Here is a 16,216-nt window from a genome sequence, read left to right on the forward strand (position 1 = left end):
GAGAATTTAAATACTGTGTGTCCCTAAATACGTGCACCGGAAAGGATGGCGGTGGGAGACGTGTAACAGGCATTTAATTTCCCCCCTCTGATTTTCTCCATTTGGTTTTTCCTTCCCAGGCTGTTCCAATGGGAGACTCTCGCTGCCGCCTCCTGCAGCTCCTCCTCCCGGCCGGGCCAATGACTCGCGGGGGGCGGAGACTACTGCTGGGCCTGTAGAGACTGCCCGCCCGGCTCGCCCGAGCTCGCCCGCTGCTCGCCAGCCCCCGGGAGGGTGGAGAGAATTCGAACGCTTCCGCGGTTGGCTACTTAATGTCCTAGTCTCAAGTTGCCTAACCTTGCGGCTGGCGTTCCTAATACAGACACGTCGTTTACTTTTTAATACTCCCAAAGAAACAATCGCTGTCAAGCTGGCGGAAGCAATGGTTCACATAAAGAAAGGCGAGCTGACCCAGGAGGAAAAGGATCTGCTGGAAGTCATCGGAAAAGGTGTGGGTGCTGGGCTGCGGCGGGGGCGCTGCCTGCCTGGCCTGGGAGGGAAGGGGGGCGTGGCGGAGCCCGGGCGGCGCCCCCGGCCCGGCTGACCCTGGGTTGCGGTTTTGCGAGGCTGACATCCTGCGACCGGGAAACAGCACTCCTACCTTTGGTCTGGGACCGGTTGCGGGGGCGGAGAGGTGGGGAAGGAGAAGCGCCGCTGGGACGGGAGCGGAGGTTGCAGACGTTCGTCTTCTAAATCAGCTTTTGGAAGGGTGCACATTTCCAGGCTCCACTTCGGATGATAATGAGCGACCCGGGGTGGGGCCTCAGAATGTGCATTCTTCAAAACTCCTAAGGTGATTTTGACCACCGTCCGTCTGGGCGATAGTGGTCTGGAAGTTTCAGGTTCTTAGATCGGTTGTCTGAGGGCCGTTTCGACTTCCGGAGGCCGAAAGATCTGGATCCCTTGGCTGTCCCCGCCCTCGCTTGGGGCGGGTGGAGGGAGCTCCTAAGGAGAAGGGTTCCTTACAAGGGCACAAAACAAGGTCTGTAATTTGCCGCATTGAGGCTTCTGAGTCCAGGGCCTCCCTGGCTTCCTTCCAGAAACCCCCGGCCGCCGCAGGAACTCGCAGAACAGCGAGGGGGCTGGGGAGGCGTCCACACCGCTTTGCGCACTTCGCAGGGCTGCGACCTTCTAATCGCGCTCTTCCGCGCTTTCCCTTCCATTCTCCCAACGCGCGTCCCACTTCCGCCGCTCCGGGTCCTAGGGAGGGAGACGCAGGCCCCGGGGACGAGCCAGAAGCCATGTTTTCCGCTCCGTCCCCGAGTGGACGTCCCAGAAGAGTTCCCAAAGTCCCGTTACCTGGCAGGTGACAACAGCGTGACTACGTGGCTTCTGCACTGTCACGGCGCGGCGATACGGATGTGTGGGAACTGCGGGCATTGTTCATTTGGCTGTTTTAAGCTCCCTCGAACGGCAGAGGAGCCAGTCATTGCAACATAAACTCCGTAATTTCCAGTCTTTCTTTTTTTCTAAGTAACCTGGCTCCCATCTGGACCTACAGAGAGAAAGGCACATGTATTCTTTATACTGACAAGAAAAGTCTAAACGTAAAGGAGAGAAATATCGGATTGGAATTCAACAGGTGCTCATGAGCTGAGCCCACTCCATCTGATCTCGACAGGCTGAACTCAGTCACAGCTGTAATTTGCTATGATGTGTTCTTTGCCTAGAATTGTGGGACTTGGAGTTGTTGCAGATTGTTTGTCCAGCACGGTCCTCGCTGACCTGTTTGGCACTGCAGTCTCCCTTTTCTGCCTGTCTCTGGTTCATGTCTCCGTGCCTTTGGTGGCCCTGGGATTCAGCTCAGCAACCATGTGGGTCTCAGCTCTGTGCCAGGTACAGTGCTGGGCAAAAAAAGGAGACAACGCATCAACTTATAATCCACCAGGGATGCAAATTCTGTTTTTAAGCAGTCCAGAGCTATCACCCTCTCTCAAAAGTGTAAACAAGTGAGCAGTTTTATAAACGGGGTCTCTGAAAGCGGCAGGTGGTGTGTGTGGAGACGTAGGGAGGGAATCCTTGGATACATTATTAGGTATCCACTAGTTTTTATTTTTAAAGATTAAATAAAAGAATTAATGTGAATTTTGCCTGGTTAGCACTGTGATTTTTTTCTGGGCCTACATCGTGCAACAAATTACACAGACACTGTCTCACCTATTTAATTGGTCCAAGCTGATGAGAAAAGAAGTGAGATAGACATAGTATGTGATACATTCTTGTCAAGTGAAGGTCTGTGGGACATTACCATACTCTTAAAAAAATGTAATGGGAGATAAGAGAAAGTAACAACCGTAGCCAACTTTGACTGATTGTTATTTTGGGCCTGGCATAATTCTTAGCACTTTACATATATCCATGCATTTAATCTTGATAAGCTAGGAATTATTTTTAAGCTACAACATTATGAGGGACAGCATAGGATGGTAGTTAACCTTTCAAGTCTGATTTGGAATCCTACCTCATTCATCTGCTGGTGACTTGGCCTTGGGCAAATTACTGTTTCTGAGCCTTAGGTTCTCCATGTGAAAAATGGTACCCACCTCACAACACTGCTATAAGGATAAAATGAGTTAGTATGAGTAATGTGTTTAAAATACTCTGTTGGCTATTATTATGGTAAACATGGCAGTCTCTACTTGATAGACAAGAAACAAAGAAACTGAAAAGTTCAAATAGCTTGCCCAATATAATACAGGTAATAAGTGGCAGAGCAGAGATATCATATGGCCCACAGTCCTAGAAATATGCTGGACTTGAAAACAAACTAAACAAAATGAAAAAATGAAACCAGCACCAGAGTCCATACCATATCTTATTCACTTTGAGAGGCAATTTAATTGCAGCAAAATATTTTCATCTGTCAAATTAATTTTAATTGTAAACGTTATTGATTTTGTAGTTTTGTGTGCATTTAAAATTTGTAAAATAATTTTTGGCTTACAGTTGAACGAAGCTCATAAACAAAGTTTATATTCGTACTCATAAGAAGCAATTTTCTTGAAAGGAGGTGAGTAGAGTTCTGATATTTTTCCCTTCAGTACATTTCTCAACTTTGAGAACCACTGGCTTAGTCAGTACTAGTACGTGGAACTAACAATAAGTTTCCAGCCACGTGTGACCTGTCATCTTGGCCAATCTGAAATAAACTCAACAAATTTTTGAGTTCTCCCTCCGGCTAACCACTGCCCTCCAGAAGTTAAGCCGATTGTAAGTGGGACTTACAGTCCAGAGAATACCGCACATTGCTACCGGACACTTTTAAACGATTTCTTCTTCTGAGTAAATGCACATTCTAGGTATTCTACAGGTTGTTTATTTGTTAGAATGCCAAAAAGAAGCTCCAGATGAAACTGAGAAGCTGTTTCTCACATATCCATTTAAATCATAGTCACTAACAGCATCCATTTCACAACATTTCAGAAGAGAAATGAAATCACTTAAGCACAGTTAACTGGGTTATATTATTTGTAGATTGACCCATTCTTCTAAGCTCTGATATCTTTTTCATTAAACACTGAGGAAGCACTATTTCAAAATAAATTAAACTTTAAGAATATAAGCCAGAAAGTCTTTCATTACTTATCTTGTTTAGTACTTGAAATCCCTGGGATCACTGCTGCCAATTTCACAAGAAAGTAACGTAATTATTTTTTTTATTATTATTGTTTGTGTTAAAGGAGATGTGAAGCGGACTCGGACAATAAGGTTTATTCTACCAGTTTTATTGGAGTATAACTAAAGTATGATAAATGGTACATATTTCAAGTGTACACTTTTTAAAAGTCAGTTTTGACATAAGTATACATCCATGAAACCACTGCAATCTAGACAGTGAACAGTTCTGTCACCCCCAAAACGTTCTACATACCCATTTGTAATGTCACTCCCTCCACCCCTGTCTCCAGGCAACCACTGATAGATGTCACTATTGATTAGATTTCTCTATTCTAGAATTTTATGTAAGTGGAATTATACAGTAAGTATAATAAATATTCCTTTTTTTTTGCATGACATTTCACTCAGCATCATGATATTCATGTTCATCCATACTGCACCAATAATTTCTTATTTTTTTCTTTTATTTTCTATGTATGGATATACTACTATTTGCTTATCTGGTGACACTGATGGACATTTCAGTTGTTTACAATTTGGGACTGTTAAAAGATCCTGCTCTAAGGTCCTGTGTAGTTAATAATGTTATTTCTAGTACCTCGGGTATATAGAAAGATTCAGGTCTACTAATAATTATAGCATAGAGTTCAAAGACAAATTTAAATTCAAATACGTAGTTACCATTAACTATATGACTGGGCAGGTTTTGCAACCTCTGTGGGCTTCATTGTCTTCCTTTACAAAACAACAGCTCTTTTAGTTACTCTAATTTTTATGTAGTGATTCATAATCCTAACTTGAAGACATTTTGTTACAAAGTCTAAAAATAGATACACATAGGAGAATTTAGAAACTTTACACTTAAACAGATTCACTATTTCAAAATATATGTTGTAATTAGAAGTCTATTTTAAAATTCATTTATAACTATGTATCTATGATTAAGTCTGTATCCATATATTATTTTTAAATTCAGACACTTTAATTATTTATACATGATTTTACTTATACATAAATGTAACAGCAACTAACAAGCCAAATAGTTTTTTAAATACTTAACTTAGATATAGATTCCTCAAAACATTCCTGTTGAGGGATCCCACTAAATGATTGAAACTCATAAATATTCAGATCTCATGACTATCTGATGGATTGCTGGAAACAGAAAATGACATGTTAGTTTGTTTCTCCCTTTTTGTTTGTTTTGGCTACTTCTCCTTGTCTTCAGTAGAGACCAGTGGTCCCAAACTAGATATAGAAATGTCGCAGTGAATTATATTATGCTGCTGTAAATATAAATAACAAGAGCATCTAATATGCACTGAGGTTGTACTCCGTGCCCCATACCAAGCCAAGCCCTTAGTCCTAAGAACACTGTGGGATGGATGTTATTATTTCTGCTTCCTATATAAGAAAACTGAGGGTTTTATAGGACTTGTTCAGTTTTATAGTGGTCCTGAAAGGGCTCTAGTGTGATATAAGAGAGGGCAGTAACAGTGAGAATATCACTCTTATCATCATCTCTTCTCTGCTAAAATGCTGGTCCATCCAGATAAGTTATCTATCCCACCGTAATGGAGCAGGTTGGGTTGTGTTTTCTTCTCTGGAGCAACTTGGAGAAATTCTCACAAGGGAAACAAATTATTAAATATTATTTTCGTCAGTTATGTCTATTCTTTTTTGTCTCCAATGAGGATAAATGTTGACTCATTTCCCATCCCCTTTATAGTACCACATCCCCTCATCTTAAGAGTTTGTTAAATCAGATTTAACATATTTCTTTCCCAAGTAAAGCAAATAATCTTTTAATTGCAAAATATTGTTTGAGAGTATACTATGCACAGTAAGGAATGACAAAAAATAAAAATCCTTCTGTGTAAACTATGTGTTTCCCATTTCCATGCTATTCTAGACCTTCTACAGTTTCCTAATGTCATTAAATTAGAAACTCCAAGTTAGAAATTATCAAAAGTTTTTCCTCTTGGGGGTATTTTGCTCATCTATTTTCCAAAATATGTTTTCATTCTCTAGAAGCCCAAACAGTTTCAGAAAAATTTTCCCGTCCTGGTCCCTGCATTTCAAAAGACTAACTGGTATTCCATGGTATGTGAGTGAACAACTCACTTTTTTTTTTTTAGTTGCCCTGCGATTGGACAGATTTACTGTACATTGTTAGCCACTGGGCTAAACATTTTATAGAATTATGGGCCTGTTGTCTAATATGAGCCAAATGTTTATGATTGCAATCCCCATCCTTTCCCTAACATATAGCAGGCTCTGGCATGATCACAATCCCTATAGTATTCTCCCTTTATTGCATAAACATCTCTCAGTCAGATGGAAAATAACTTCAGTTATTCCTCAGTGGATAATGGGGTTCAGCTGAAGCATCTTCCTCAAGTGAAACTGGTGTGCAGGAGTTTGTTCTAATTCCTTTCCAAAGATGTTTGAGAGTCTCTGGTGAGAAGCCACAGATATGGATAAGCTGCCCTGCACAACCTGCTTGCATGCTTGAAGGCTTTCCCCTCTCCCTCTGTAGCCATTCAGCCAGTGATACCAACTGCCCTCAGGTGGAGGGTGGGACCAGACAAATGAACTCTTGGCACAATAGCTGCTGTCATAATTCGGGGCCTTGTAGATCACTCACTTGACATTTCCCCAGATGAGCTATTTCGCTATCAATCTAGGAGACATTTCTGTATCTCCCCTCTGTTAGTGAGGGGCACTCAGACCATGTGCCTAAGAAGCAGGTTGGGTAGAAAGAAGCAGGCTAAGCTTCATTCTGCATTCCACCTTTAGCTCTGGAAGAACTGCAAAGTTTAACACATTCTTGAACTATAATTCTAAATTTAAAGACAAGAAATAACTCCTAGTTGAGGATGCTTCTATTCTTTTATGTCCTTTTAGAGGAGAGGCTTATCTCATCCTTTCTCCCTGAGAACATGCAATTTCATTATCCCGTTCCCCGTCACACCAGAAATTTTTTGGCAGAACATGTGATTGGCTCCTATTAAGGATGATAATAGCAACATTCTCTCCTGCAACTATGCCTTAGTATGCCTTACAGAAGGCTGGAAAACCTGATAGTCGTGGCCCAATTACAGCTTATTTACAAATTTACAGAGACTGACCTTCAGGTTTACATCAGATGGCTTTCAGTATGAGAGTCTGAATACTGACCATATGGCACTTTTATATAGTACGAGGCATAAAAGATACATTTACCTCAGCATTTCCAAACCAAGAATTCTATTAGGAGCATGCCATCAATTCACAGGACGTAGTGGTGACAAGGTATATAAATACTGACTGTACTTTGAACTGTTATTACATTGACTGCAATTTAAGCTTCAGATGGTGGGCTGGATTAGATGCCCTTTAAGATTTGTTTCAGTATTAAAAGTGTTATGCTTTGTGGTTATTGTATTACTGCCAAAAGGAAAATGTGGCCAGTTTAATATACTATAAGGCCAATGGAAGTAAAAGCAAGATGCAGCTATTTTAGTCTATATGAATCTGTTCTCTGGGATAATTACTTTGTGGAATAAACAGTATGCGATTGATGCTTTATTTCTTAGCAACCTGACCTGACTCATCTTAGTTTTACAGATAACCCTTTAAAGTCTGTTTCCTTGACATTAGATTTTTTTCTGTTCTAGATATAAAAAAACCTTTGCACTTTCTTTCTTTTTTTTTTTAAGGTACTGTCCAAGAAGCTGGAACATTGTTAGCCAGCAAGAATGTTCATGTCAACTGCTTGGATGAGGTAAAATTTAAAACATTTAATAAAGTTTTACTTCCTATGAGAATGGGTAATACATAAAATCTAATAATAAGAGTTGTTTTCTAGCATTTGTGTTCAAGTTATCCTAAGCTCTAAAGCAAATGTCAGCAGACAGGTTGCAAAAGATAATAAGGATGTAAAAACATGTTTAATTTTACTGGTAATCGAATAAGTGACTGTTAAACCAATTCCATATCATTTCTTGTGAAACATTGGACTTTTATATGCTACTGGATTAGGTATAAATTGGCATCATATTCTGGAGAAAATTTTAGAATATTTCTCATTTTTAAATGTATATACCTTTGATCCAGCAATTCTACTTCTCGGGAGGGTTAACTGACCTAAACTTAACTTTCTAGAACAATTGCAATCCAGAATAACTTTCTGAGATGGTAGTTTCTCTTCAGAGCTGTCCAGTATGGCAGCCATTAGCCATGTGTGGCTAGTAGGTATTATACAGGACAGTTCTAGTACTAGAACATTAACTGAATTTCAGTTTCTCATGCAGCAAAGGAGGTGTTTTGTTAACCCTTTACCCGCACATGGGTAGTAAAGTTAATATCAGACAAAATAAAGTTTAAAGGGCTTCTCCTGGTGGCGCAGTGGTTGAGAGTCCGCCTGCCAATGCAGGGGACACGGGTTCGTGCCCCGGTCCAGGAAGATCCCACGTGCCGCGGAGCGGCTGGGCCCGTGAGCCTTGGCGGCTAAGCCTGCGCATCCGGAGCCTGTGCTCCACAACGGGAGAGGCCACAACAGTGAGAGGCCCGCTTACCGCAAAAAAAAGTTTAAAGCAAAAAAAAAAAAAAAAAAAAAAGATGTAGACTCTTTCTTATAGAAAGTTGATAAACCACCAGGAATATACCAGCCTTAAGCCTTCACTAATAATCTTATAAGCTTTGAGGTTATAAAGAAAAAAGTAGAATTCAAAGGAGAAATTTGTAAGACCACGATAGCATCTTTTAGAAAATGATAAGTAGAAAAGAGTATTCAAGGGATGGAAAATTTGAATAACCTAACAGTCTATGCACTTTATATAAGACAGAAATAGTACATCTCCATTTACATTTAACACTGTTAAAAACTGGTTTATGGGCTTCCCTGGTGGCGCAGTGGTTGAGAGTCCGCCTGCCAATGCAGGGGACACGGGTTCGTGCCCCGGTCCAGGAAGATCCCACATGCCGCCGAGCGGCTGGGCCCGTGAGCCATGGCCGCTGAGCCTGCGCGTCCGGAGCCTGTGCTCCGCGGCGGGAGAGGCCACGGCGGTGAGAGGCCCGCGTACCGCAAAGGAAAAAAAAAAACAAAAAAAACACAATGGGAGGCCACTTTACACCCACTAGGATGGCAATAATAAAAAAATATATATAGATAATAACAAGTATTAGTGAGGATGTGGAGAAGCTGGAACCCTCGTGCTTTGCTGGTAGGAATATAAAATGGTGCAGCTGCTCTTTAAAATGGGTTGACAATTCCTCAAATGATTAAACATGGAGTTACCATATAACTCAGCCATCCTAGGTATGTAACTAAGAAAAATAAAACATATGACAATACAAAAACTTGAACATGAATGTTTATAGCAGCATTATTCATAAGAGCCAAAGGTGGAAACAGTCCAAACATCCATCAGCTGATAAGTGGATAAACACAGTGTAGTGTATCCATGCAACAGAATATTATTCAGTCACAAAGAGGAATGAAGTCCTGGTGCATGCTACAACATGGGTGAATTTCAAAAACATTCTCCCAAGTGAAAGAAGCCAATCAAACAAGACTAATATTGTATGATTTCATGTATAGGAGATGTCCGAAATGGGCAAGTTCATAGACACAGAAAGTAGATTAGCGGTTGCCTAAGGCTGGGTAATGGGATGGGGAGGGGTAACGGCAATGACTGCTAATAGGTATGGTATTTCATTTGGTTTTGACAAAAATATTCTAAAATTGATTGTGGTGATGGTTGCACAACTCTGAAAATACTTAAAACTATTTAATTGTAACGTTAAATGAGTAAATTATATCACAATGAAGCTGTTAAAAAAGAAAAGATAAAACAAAGTTATCAATTTAAGACCAAAAAAATAGACACAATTTGGAAAGTATAAGCAAGAAAATAATAAATAAACACCAAGGAAGTAAGAGCATAACTGCAATTATAAGAGGAATTGTCATAACTTTTTAAAGCCAATTCATTTGAAAACCCATATGAAAGTAGTGATTTTTTAGAAAAATAAAAATGAACGTATTTATCTCATATAGAAATAGAAAAACTGGGATAATTAAGGAAGATTTGTATAAATGTATTTAAGTGCCAACTACCTTCTAAAGCTGCACACCTGAGTAAGCTTTACAAAACATTCAAGGACCATTTAATTCTCATTTTACACAGATTGTACCATTAGTTCATATAAAGCTGCCTAACTCATTTGATAAAGTTAGCATAATGCTGGTGCCAAAACAGGAAGAAGCCCAAGCAAACTGTGGGCTCAATTCACTTTGTAAATACAGATGCAAAAACACTATATAAAATATTACCAACTTGATCCAGTAGTGTATCAAAAGAATAATAAGACTTAACCAAGTAAGGTTTCTCCAAGAATGATAGGATGGTTCAGTTTAGAAAATCTTTCAATGTAATTCACTGTATTACAGAATAAAAGAGAAATATGATCATCTCAATAGATATAATGCATTTGATAATATTTAACTACTGGGGGTAAAAACTCTTTTAACAACTTAAGGTAGAATGGCTTTTCTGTAACTTGAATAAGTTTGCAGAAACCTTCCACAAGCATTGGCATCCTACTTAAGGTTAAAACATGAGACACACTCCTGTACTTAATGTTTAAACCTAGGGGCACCAAATTCAAGACAAGGAGGTTCCTGGAGCTTCTATGAGTGAGCTGCGTACAGATTTGGCCTCCTTGGTATTCCTTGAACCCAATGATCCTCTCCCCCAAAGAGTTTTACACTTGCATTCTCTTTACTGGAGCATTCTTCCTCTAGTTATTTACATCCTTTGCTCCTTCCAGGGCTTTGTTCAAATGCCACCTGCTCAGAGGGACATTCTTTGACTGTTCTTTTAAAAATAACGATCTCTTCTTACCTTCTGCCATTCCCTCTCCCCCTTACTCGATGCTGTTTCCCTATAGCACTTATTATCACCATCTGCCTTGTCACCCCTACTAAAATTTAGTGCCAGGGACTTAGACTTTAGGGGCATGGAATTTGCTCATTGCTACCCACAGTGCATAGATCTGTGTCTGACATATCTTAGGCACTCAATAAATATTTGCTGAATGAATGAATGCTGCATTTAATGATATAGAGTTGTAACTCAGTAGACTAATATTGATGAATTCTTTGATTTAAAAATTATGGGAGAGAAACTTTATTTTTAGGGTCATCATATTTAAAGTTTTTTAAACTACTAAAGTTTTAATCTCCTTACCAGTTTCCCGTTACTACTCTCAAGAAACATTGACTACTACTAAGTTGCCTCGTGTAGAACCTTCCTATGATTCTCACATCAACAAACCTCTGATAATATTGATGACGATGTTCATTATAATAGTCTAGAATCATCAAGAACAATTCAAATTATGTTAGTATTCTAAGATTTGCTTAAAAAAGAGATTATGTGTTTTAGAGAGGTTTTCATCCAGAGTAACTCTGAAATTCCAGCACTCAGAGAGTCTCTCCTGGATTCTGAGAAGATTTACTTACAGGGAACATCTCATTTATTTATCCACCAAATAGTATTAGGTAGTCAACATATAAAGTTGGATGTTTCATTGGATATGGACAAAACATATGGAGACTAAACAGTGTAGCCTGGTATAAACACTACCAATCATTTCTCCATATTCATATAATCATATATATAACCAAATCATATATATGATCAAAATATAAATGTGATTTTGAGGATCATTTTTTAAAAATGAGAACACTCTAACATACATTTCTCACATCTTGTTTTTCTCATTGGCAGTAATTCATGGAAATTTTTTCAATTCAATAGATACAAATGTATTCAATTAGTAACATCACACTATTCCATACTATTCCATGCTATGGATATCATATTCAACTTTCCCCTTGATAAGCATTCTATTTGTTTTAAGGTTTTTCCTTACTTTTTTCTTTTCTTTTCTTTTTTTAACGCATTTGTATCTGCTTGTTCATTTGTTTCCCCAGGAGCTAAGTATGTGTAGTAGAGATGAGAGCCCTGATAAATTTAAGTTTTGGTCCTTGCCCTGGCCATTTTACTAGTCATGTGAAGTTGAGCAATTCTTCTCTGAATCTGTTTGCTAATCTGTAGAAAACCTCAGGTAATAAAACCATCTTTTTTCTTCAGCAGTTTATGGAAGATCCAAGTGGGGAATTGAGTATAAAAATGCAGATTATAAAGATGATTTTATTAATTCATTTTATTTTGTGTTTTAATTTAATTGCAGGAATTGTTCATAGGCAGGGGGAAAGGTAAATAAGTAAACTTAATACTTTTTTTCCCTTTCTGTTAAAGAATGGAATGACTCCTCTAATGCATGCTGCATATAAAGGAAAACTTGATATGTGCAAATTACTTTTACGACATGGAGCTGATGTAAATTGTCATCAACATGAACATGGATACACAGCCCTCATGTTTGCTGCACTTTCTGGTGAAGTTTTAGCATTTATTCTAATATACCAATAATAGTCACCTATACAAATTTGTTATAAGAATGTGTACATTTTTAAATTAAGCGCATTTTTGTTATAGTAATTTTAAGATCATGTCTTGTGGAAAGACATGGTGGGAATCGGTTTTGAAAAGCTATAATGTATGAAGTATGTTATATAGTTTATTTGGTGATGTTTCTTTAGTTATTTAAATCACTTGATTCTTTGTATTGACAATATATTTTGTTTAGAGTTGTGGAGCTAGATCTATTATTCTTACAATTTAGTTCCTTTGCTGTTCTATAGTTTTATATTTTGAAGTAATATGAAAGCTTCTTTGTTGTTCTCTTGAGAGAATACCTGCTATGATAGGGCTATTTGCTTCAGTGACATTTAAGTACTAAATATGATGATCCATTTAGAAACTTACTCTGATTCATGTTGCTTATAATTTGCTGAAGAAAGACAATTGGGAAATATCTAAAATTAAGTGGAATTATCTGTCCTTGTTACAGTTTTTTAAGAAAATAAATATGTAACTTAATATTACCATGCTTTAAAAGCAGTAATCTGTATTTTTATAATCCGGGGGAAAAAAAGCATTTCTAAGCATAGTATAAAATATAGAATTCAAAAAGGGCAACATTGCCTAATTTGATTACATAAAATCTTAAAACATTTCCATATATAGAAAATACCATACATAGAGTTAAAATATAAATTAAAAAACTAAGGAAAATAGTTATTACCATTTCTAAAAGGGTTGTATCATTATATATGAAGAGTTCTTATAAGTCAGTTAGAAAACAACAAATACTACAGTAGAAAATTAGACAGAAAATTGAACAGAGAACAAAAGTAATACAACTGGCTAATAAGCTTAAAACGCTCTCAAAGATCTGCAGATTAGAACAACAAATGATAACCTTTCACTTAAACATACTGGCAAAGGTTAAGGAGGAATGATGATGCCCAGTCTTGGCACAGGAACTTTTGTGCACTGTTTTGGGGAGTGTACATCAGCCCAACCTTGCTGGAAGGCAGCCTGGTAATATGCATAACCTTTGATCCTACAGTGTTTTCCAGGAACTGTTCCTAAGGAAATCATAGTTCAAGCTTGCAAAAAGCAATGGGAAATGGTGTCCACTGAGTATAGTTGATAATAGCAGATTATCTGTAAGGATTCCTTTAGTGAAAGAACACAAATAGAATCACTATGAATGTGTAGATAGGACAAAGTGTAAAAAGATAGATCCTCAACTGTCAGTAGTTATCTCAGGGCCTGTAGGTGTGAAGGATGGGATGAGTTAGTAGACATTAAGGGGAGACTTTTAGTCATTTTATTTTTTCTGTCTTTGTTTTTTGTTTTGACTTTATACTAAGCATTATTCTTTTTTTTAATACTAAGTATTATCATAGGAAAAACATACTTTGTCTTGTTAAAAAAAAAAAGTTATATTCAATTCCATACCATTTTTGTATTGCTTGATGTGTTTTCTAGAAAATAAGGTTAATTTCTATGCGGGTTCTATAGCATTTTACTTTTTGCTATAGTTATGATTTATATTTTGGAAAAAATGAAAAGATCCACAAAATAGAAACCTAAAACTCAGCAGAAAAAAAAGGGTACAGATTATTTAAAAGGGAATATTTGAATTGTGCAGTCCTTAATTTTAACAAGTATGTTTCTTTTTAACTCTAGGTAATAAAGACATCACGTGGGTAATGTTGGAAGCTGGTGCCGAGACAGATGTTGTCAACTCTGTAGGAAGAACAGCAGCTCAGATGGCAGCCTTTGTGGGTGAGTTTTTATGGCAGTTTTACATTAGCTTATACCCAGAGTTTCCCCCATGGAAAAAAATACCACTTTGCTTCTCAGAGTGTAAATACTGTCATGTTTCTTTTTCTTTTTTTTTTTTTTTTTTATAACAGCCATGTAAATGACCTTGTCTCCCTTTCACTTTTTTTTTTTAAATTTTATTTATTTATGGCTGTGTTGGGTCTTCGTTTCTGTGCGAGGGCTTTCTCTAGTTGTGGCAAGTGGGGGCCACTCTTCATCGCGGTGCGCGGGCCTCTCACTATTGCGGTCTCTCTTGTTGCGGAGCACAGGCTCCAGATGCGCAGGCTCAGTAATTGTGGCTCACGGGCCCAGTTGCTCCGTGGCATGTGGGATCTTCCCAGACCAGGGCTCGAACCCGTGTCCCCTGCATTGGCAGGCAGATTCTCAACCACTGTGCCACCAGGGAAGCCCTGTCATGTTTATTTTTAAAAAAGCAAATGTTTACAGTTTTGTCTAACTTAATGAAACACCTAATGACACTTTGGATAACATGAACAAGCTATTTTGAATCTCCACTCTGAAATACAGAGTGTGGTGAGGCCTTTTTGTTGCAGTCAAATGCTTGAATGAGAATATTTTACTCCTCTAAGGAAATAGTTTAACCTAATGTTTAAGAACAGGAACTGTGGAGTCAGTGATCCTGGGTTGAAATTCTGGCTGTACCACTTAACAGCAAGTTACTTAATGATTCTGATCTTCAGTTTCCTCATTGCAAAATGTTTACATGGTTATTGAAAGGATTAAATGAGATGATAGACCTAAAGAGCTTTACATGTACCTCTCAATAAATGCCATCAGTTATTGCTGTTTATAATAATTACAACAATGATTAGGAAGGAGCATTAATGATAATACAATATACAGCTGTTTCATTATCATCCTCATCAACCACAAACATTTATTGCGTGTGCCCAATATTTCTTGATGTGTTAATCCTGTTACTTGATATAATATAGGGGGTTTAGAAGAGAGTGGGAATGAATATTTGATGTTTGGTATTTTGGCCCCAATGAGTTGGCAGTTAGAAGAGTCCATTGATAGAAAAGCAATGATAGAAATAATCTGATTTATTGGGAATGTAGTAAGTAGCTCGGTGAGGCCTAATGATTCATTAAACAGATACTTAACATTCACAACCTGTAGACCAAGCATCACTCTAGATGCTTTGGTGAATAAGACAGAGGGTGTTCCTCCATTCATGGCACTAAGAGGATAAAGGCAATGACTATGTGAAAATGTATTCCAATGGTGACTTAAGGGTTCCGTAAAATACATCAAAGGGAGGGATCTTCTCTCCCATTCCAAGGGAATTTCAAGAGAGAAATTACATGTAAGCTAAGGTACGGTGGGAATTAGTCAGATACGGGGGACAGTAACTGTATATGGTGTTAAATTTTATTATTATATTACTTAAAACTACTAATAGTAAGTACTGTTGATTAAGTCAAAACAGTCACTGAGTCACTTTATGACAGCTCTTTAAGAACAAATATTCTTGTTTTATTTTACTTCAGTTCAGGAGGATTTGAAAAAGGTATGGCTTTGCTGTGCAAACTTCAGAGAAATATTTATCTCCCACAGTTAGGGGCTTCCTGGTTGCTACCACCTCAGCCCTCAGCTAATTTTGAGGGTGTCAGTTTAGTAAGAAAAAACACTAAACTAGGAATCATGAGACTCATATTTTAGTTCATATCTGCTCCTAATTAGTTACAAGATCACAGGCAAATCCCTTCACCTCCAGATCCTCAGTTTTCTGACATGTACGAAGAAGCCAGGGAATTGGATGATTTGAAGTTCTCTTTAACTCTACAAGTTTTCATTATGTCCACAATGTAATGAAATAGAGCTGAGATAGAGGTTAAGTAACTTTCCCCAGATCACAGGGCTGGAAGTGGAGGAGCCTGCACTTTCAACCATTAATACAATGCTTTTCTTTTTCTCTGTTTTCTTAATACTATCAATACTACGTTAATAAAAATCTAATGTACACCTGTCCACAATTCCATCCTAAAGTGAGGGTAACGCTTTCATTCCATTTTAATCTATTTAGACTAATTTCATAGACAGAAAATTACATTGTACCCTTTCAAGTTGACATTATATTCTCCTTATAGTTAGTCTTATTAAAAACTCATTCTCCCACTTTCATTCCCCTCAGGCAGATCAATATGTATACATATGTACTCACACACGTGCAAGATTTTTTCATCTTTTACAAATCAGGTCATACAAATATGTTCCTTGCAACTTGTTTTCCTCACTTACCA

General features: G+C 38.1%; 2 protein-coding genes across 6 annotated transcripts in view; one reads left to right on the plus strand and one right to left on the minus strand.

Moving 5' to 3' along the window:
- The window catches only part of BZW2 (basic leucine zipper and W2 domains 2), a 58,544-nt gene extending 57,505 nt beyond the window's left edge, over window positions 1-1,039 (minus strand). For 2 of the 3 annotated variants that reach the window (XM_067746227.1, XM_067746226.1), the window contains exon 1: window positions 641-1,039. In XM_067746227.1, the coding sequence (XP_067602328.1) occupies window positions 641-756 (116 nt within the window). In that variant the 5' untranslated portion in view covers window positions 757-1,039. The remainder of the gene's footprint in view (window positions 1-640) is intronic. The other variant, XM_067746229.1, reaches the window with a different exon arrangement.
- The window catches only part of ANKMY2 (ankyrin repeat and MYND domain containing 2), a 34,033-nt gene continuing 17,944 nt past the window's right edge, over window positions 128-16,216 (plus strand). The window contains exons 1-5 of one of the 3 annotated variants that reach the window (XM_067746234.1): window positions 128-488; window positions 2,986-3,049; window positions 7,359-7,423; window positions 11,970-12,108; window positions 13,812-13,910. In XM_067746234.1, coding sequence (XP_067602335.1) covers window positions 11,976-12,108; window positions 13,812-13,910 — 232 coding nt within the window. In that variant the 5' untranslated portion in view covers window positions 128-488; window positions 2,986-3,049; window positions 7,359-7,423; window positions 11,970-11,975. The remainder of the gene's footprint in view (window positions 489-2,985; window positions 3,050-7,358; window positions 7,424-11,969; window positions 12,109-13,811; window positions 13,911-16,216) is intronic. The other 2 variants (XM_067746232.1, XM_067746233.1) reach the window with 2 other exon arrangements.

This window comes from Pseudorca crassidens, chromosome 8 (assembly GCF_039906515.1).
Source record: "Pseudorca crassidens isolate mPseCra1 chromosome 8, mPseCra1.hap1, whole genome shotgun sequence".
Classification (NCBI taxonomy): Eukaryota; Metazoa; Chordata; class Mammalia; order Artiodactyla; family Delphinidae; genus Pseudorca; species Pseudorca crassidens.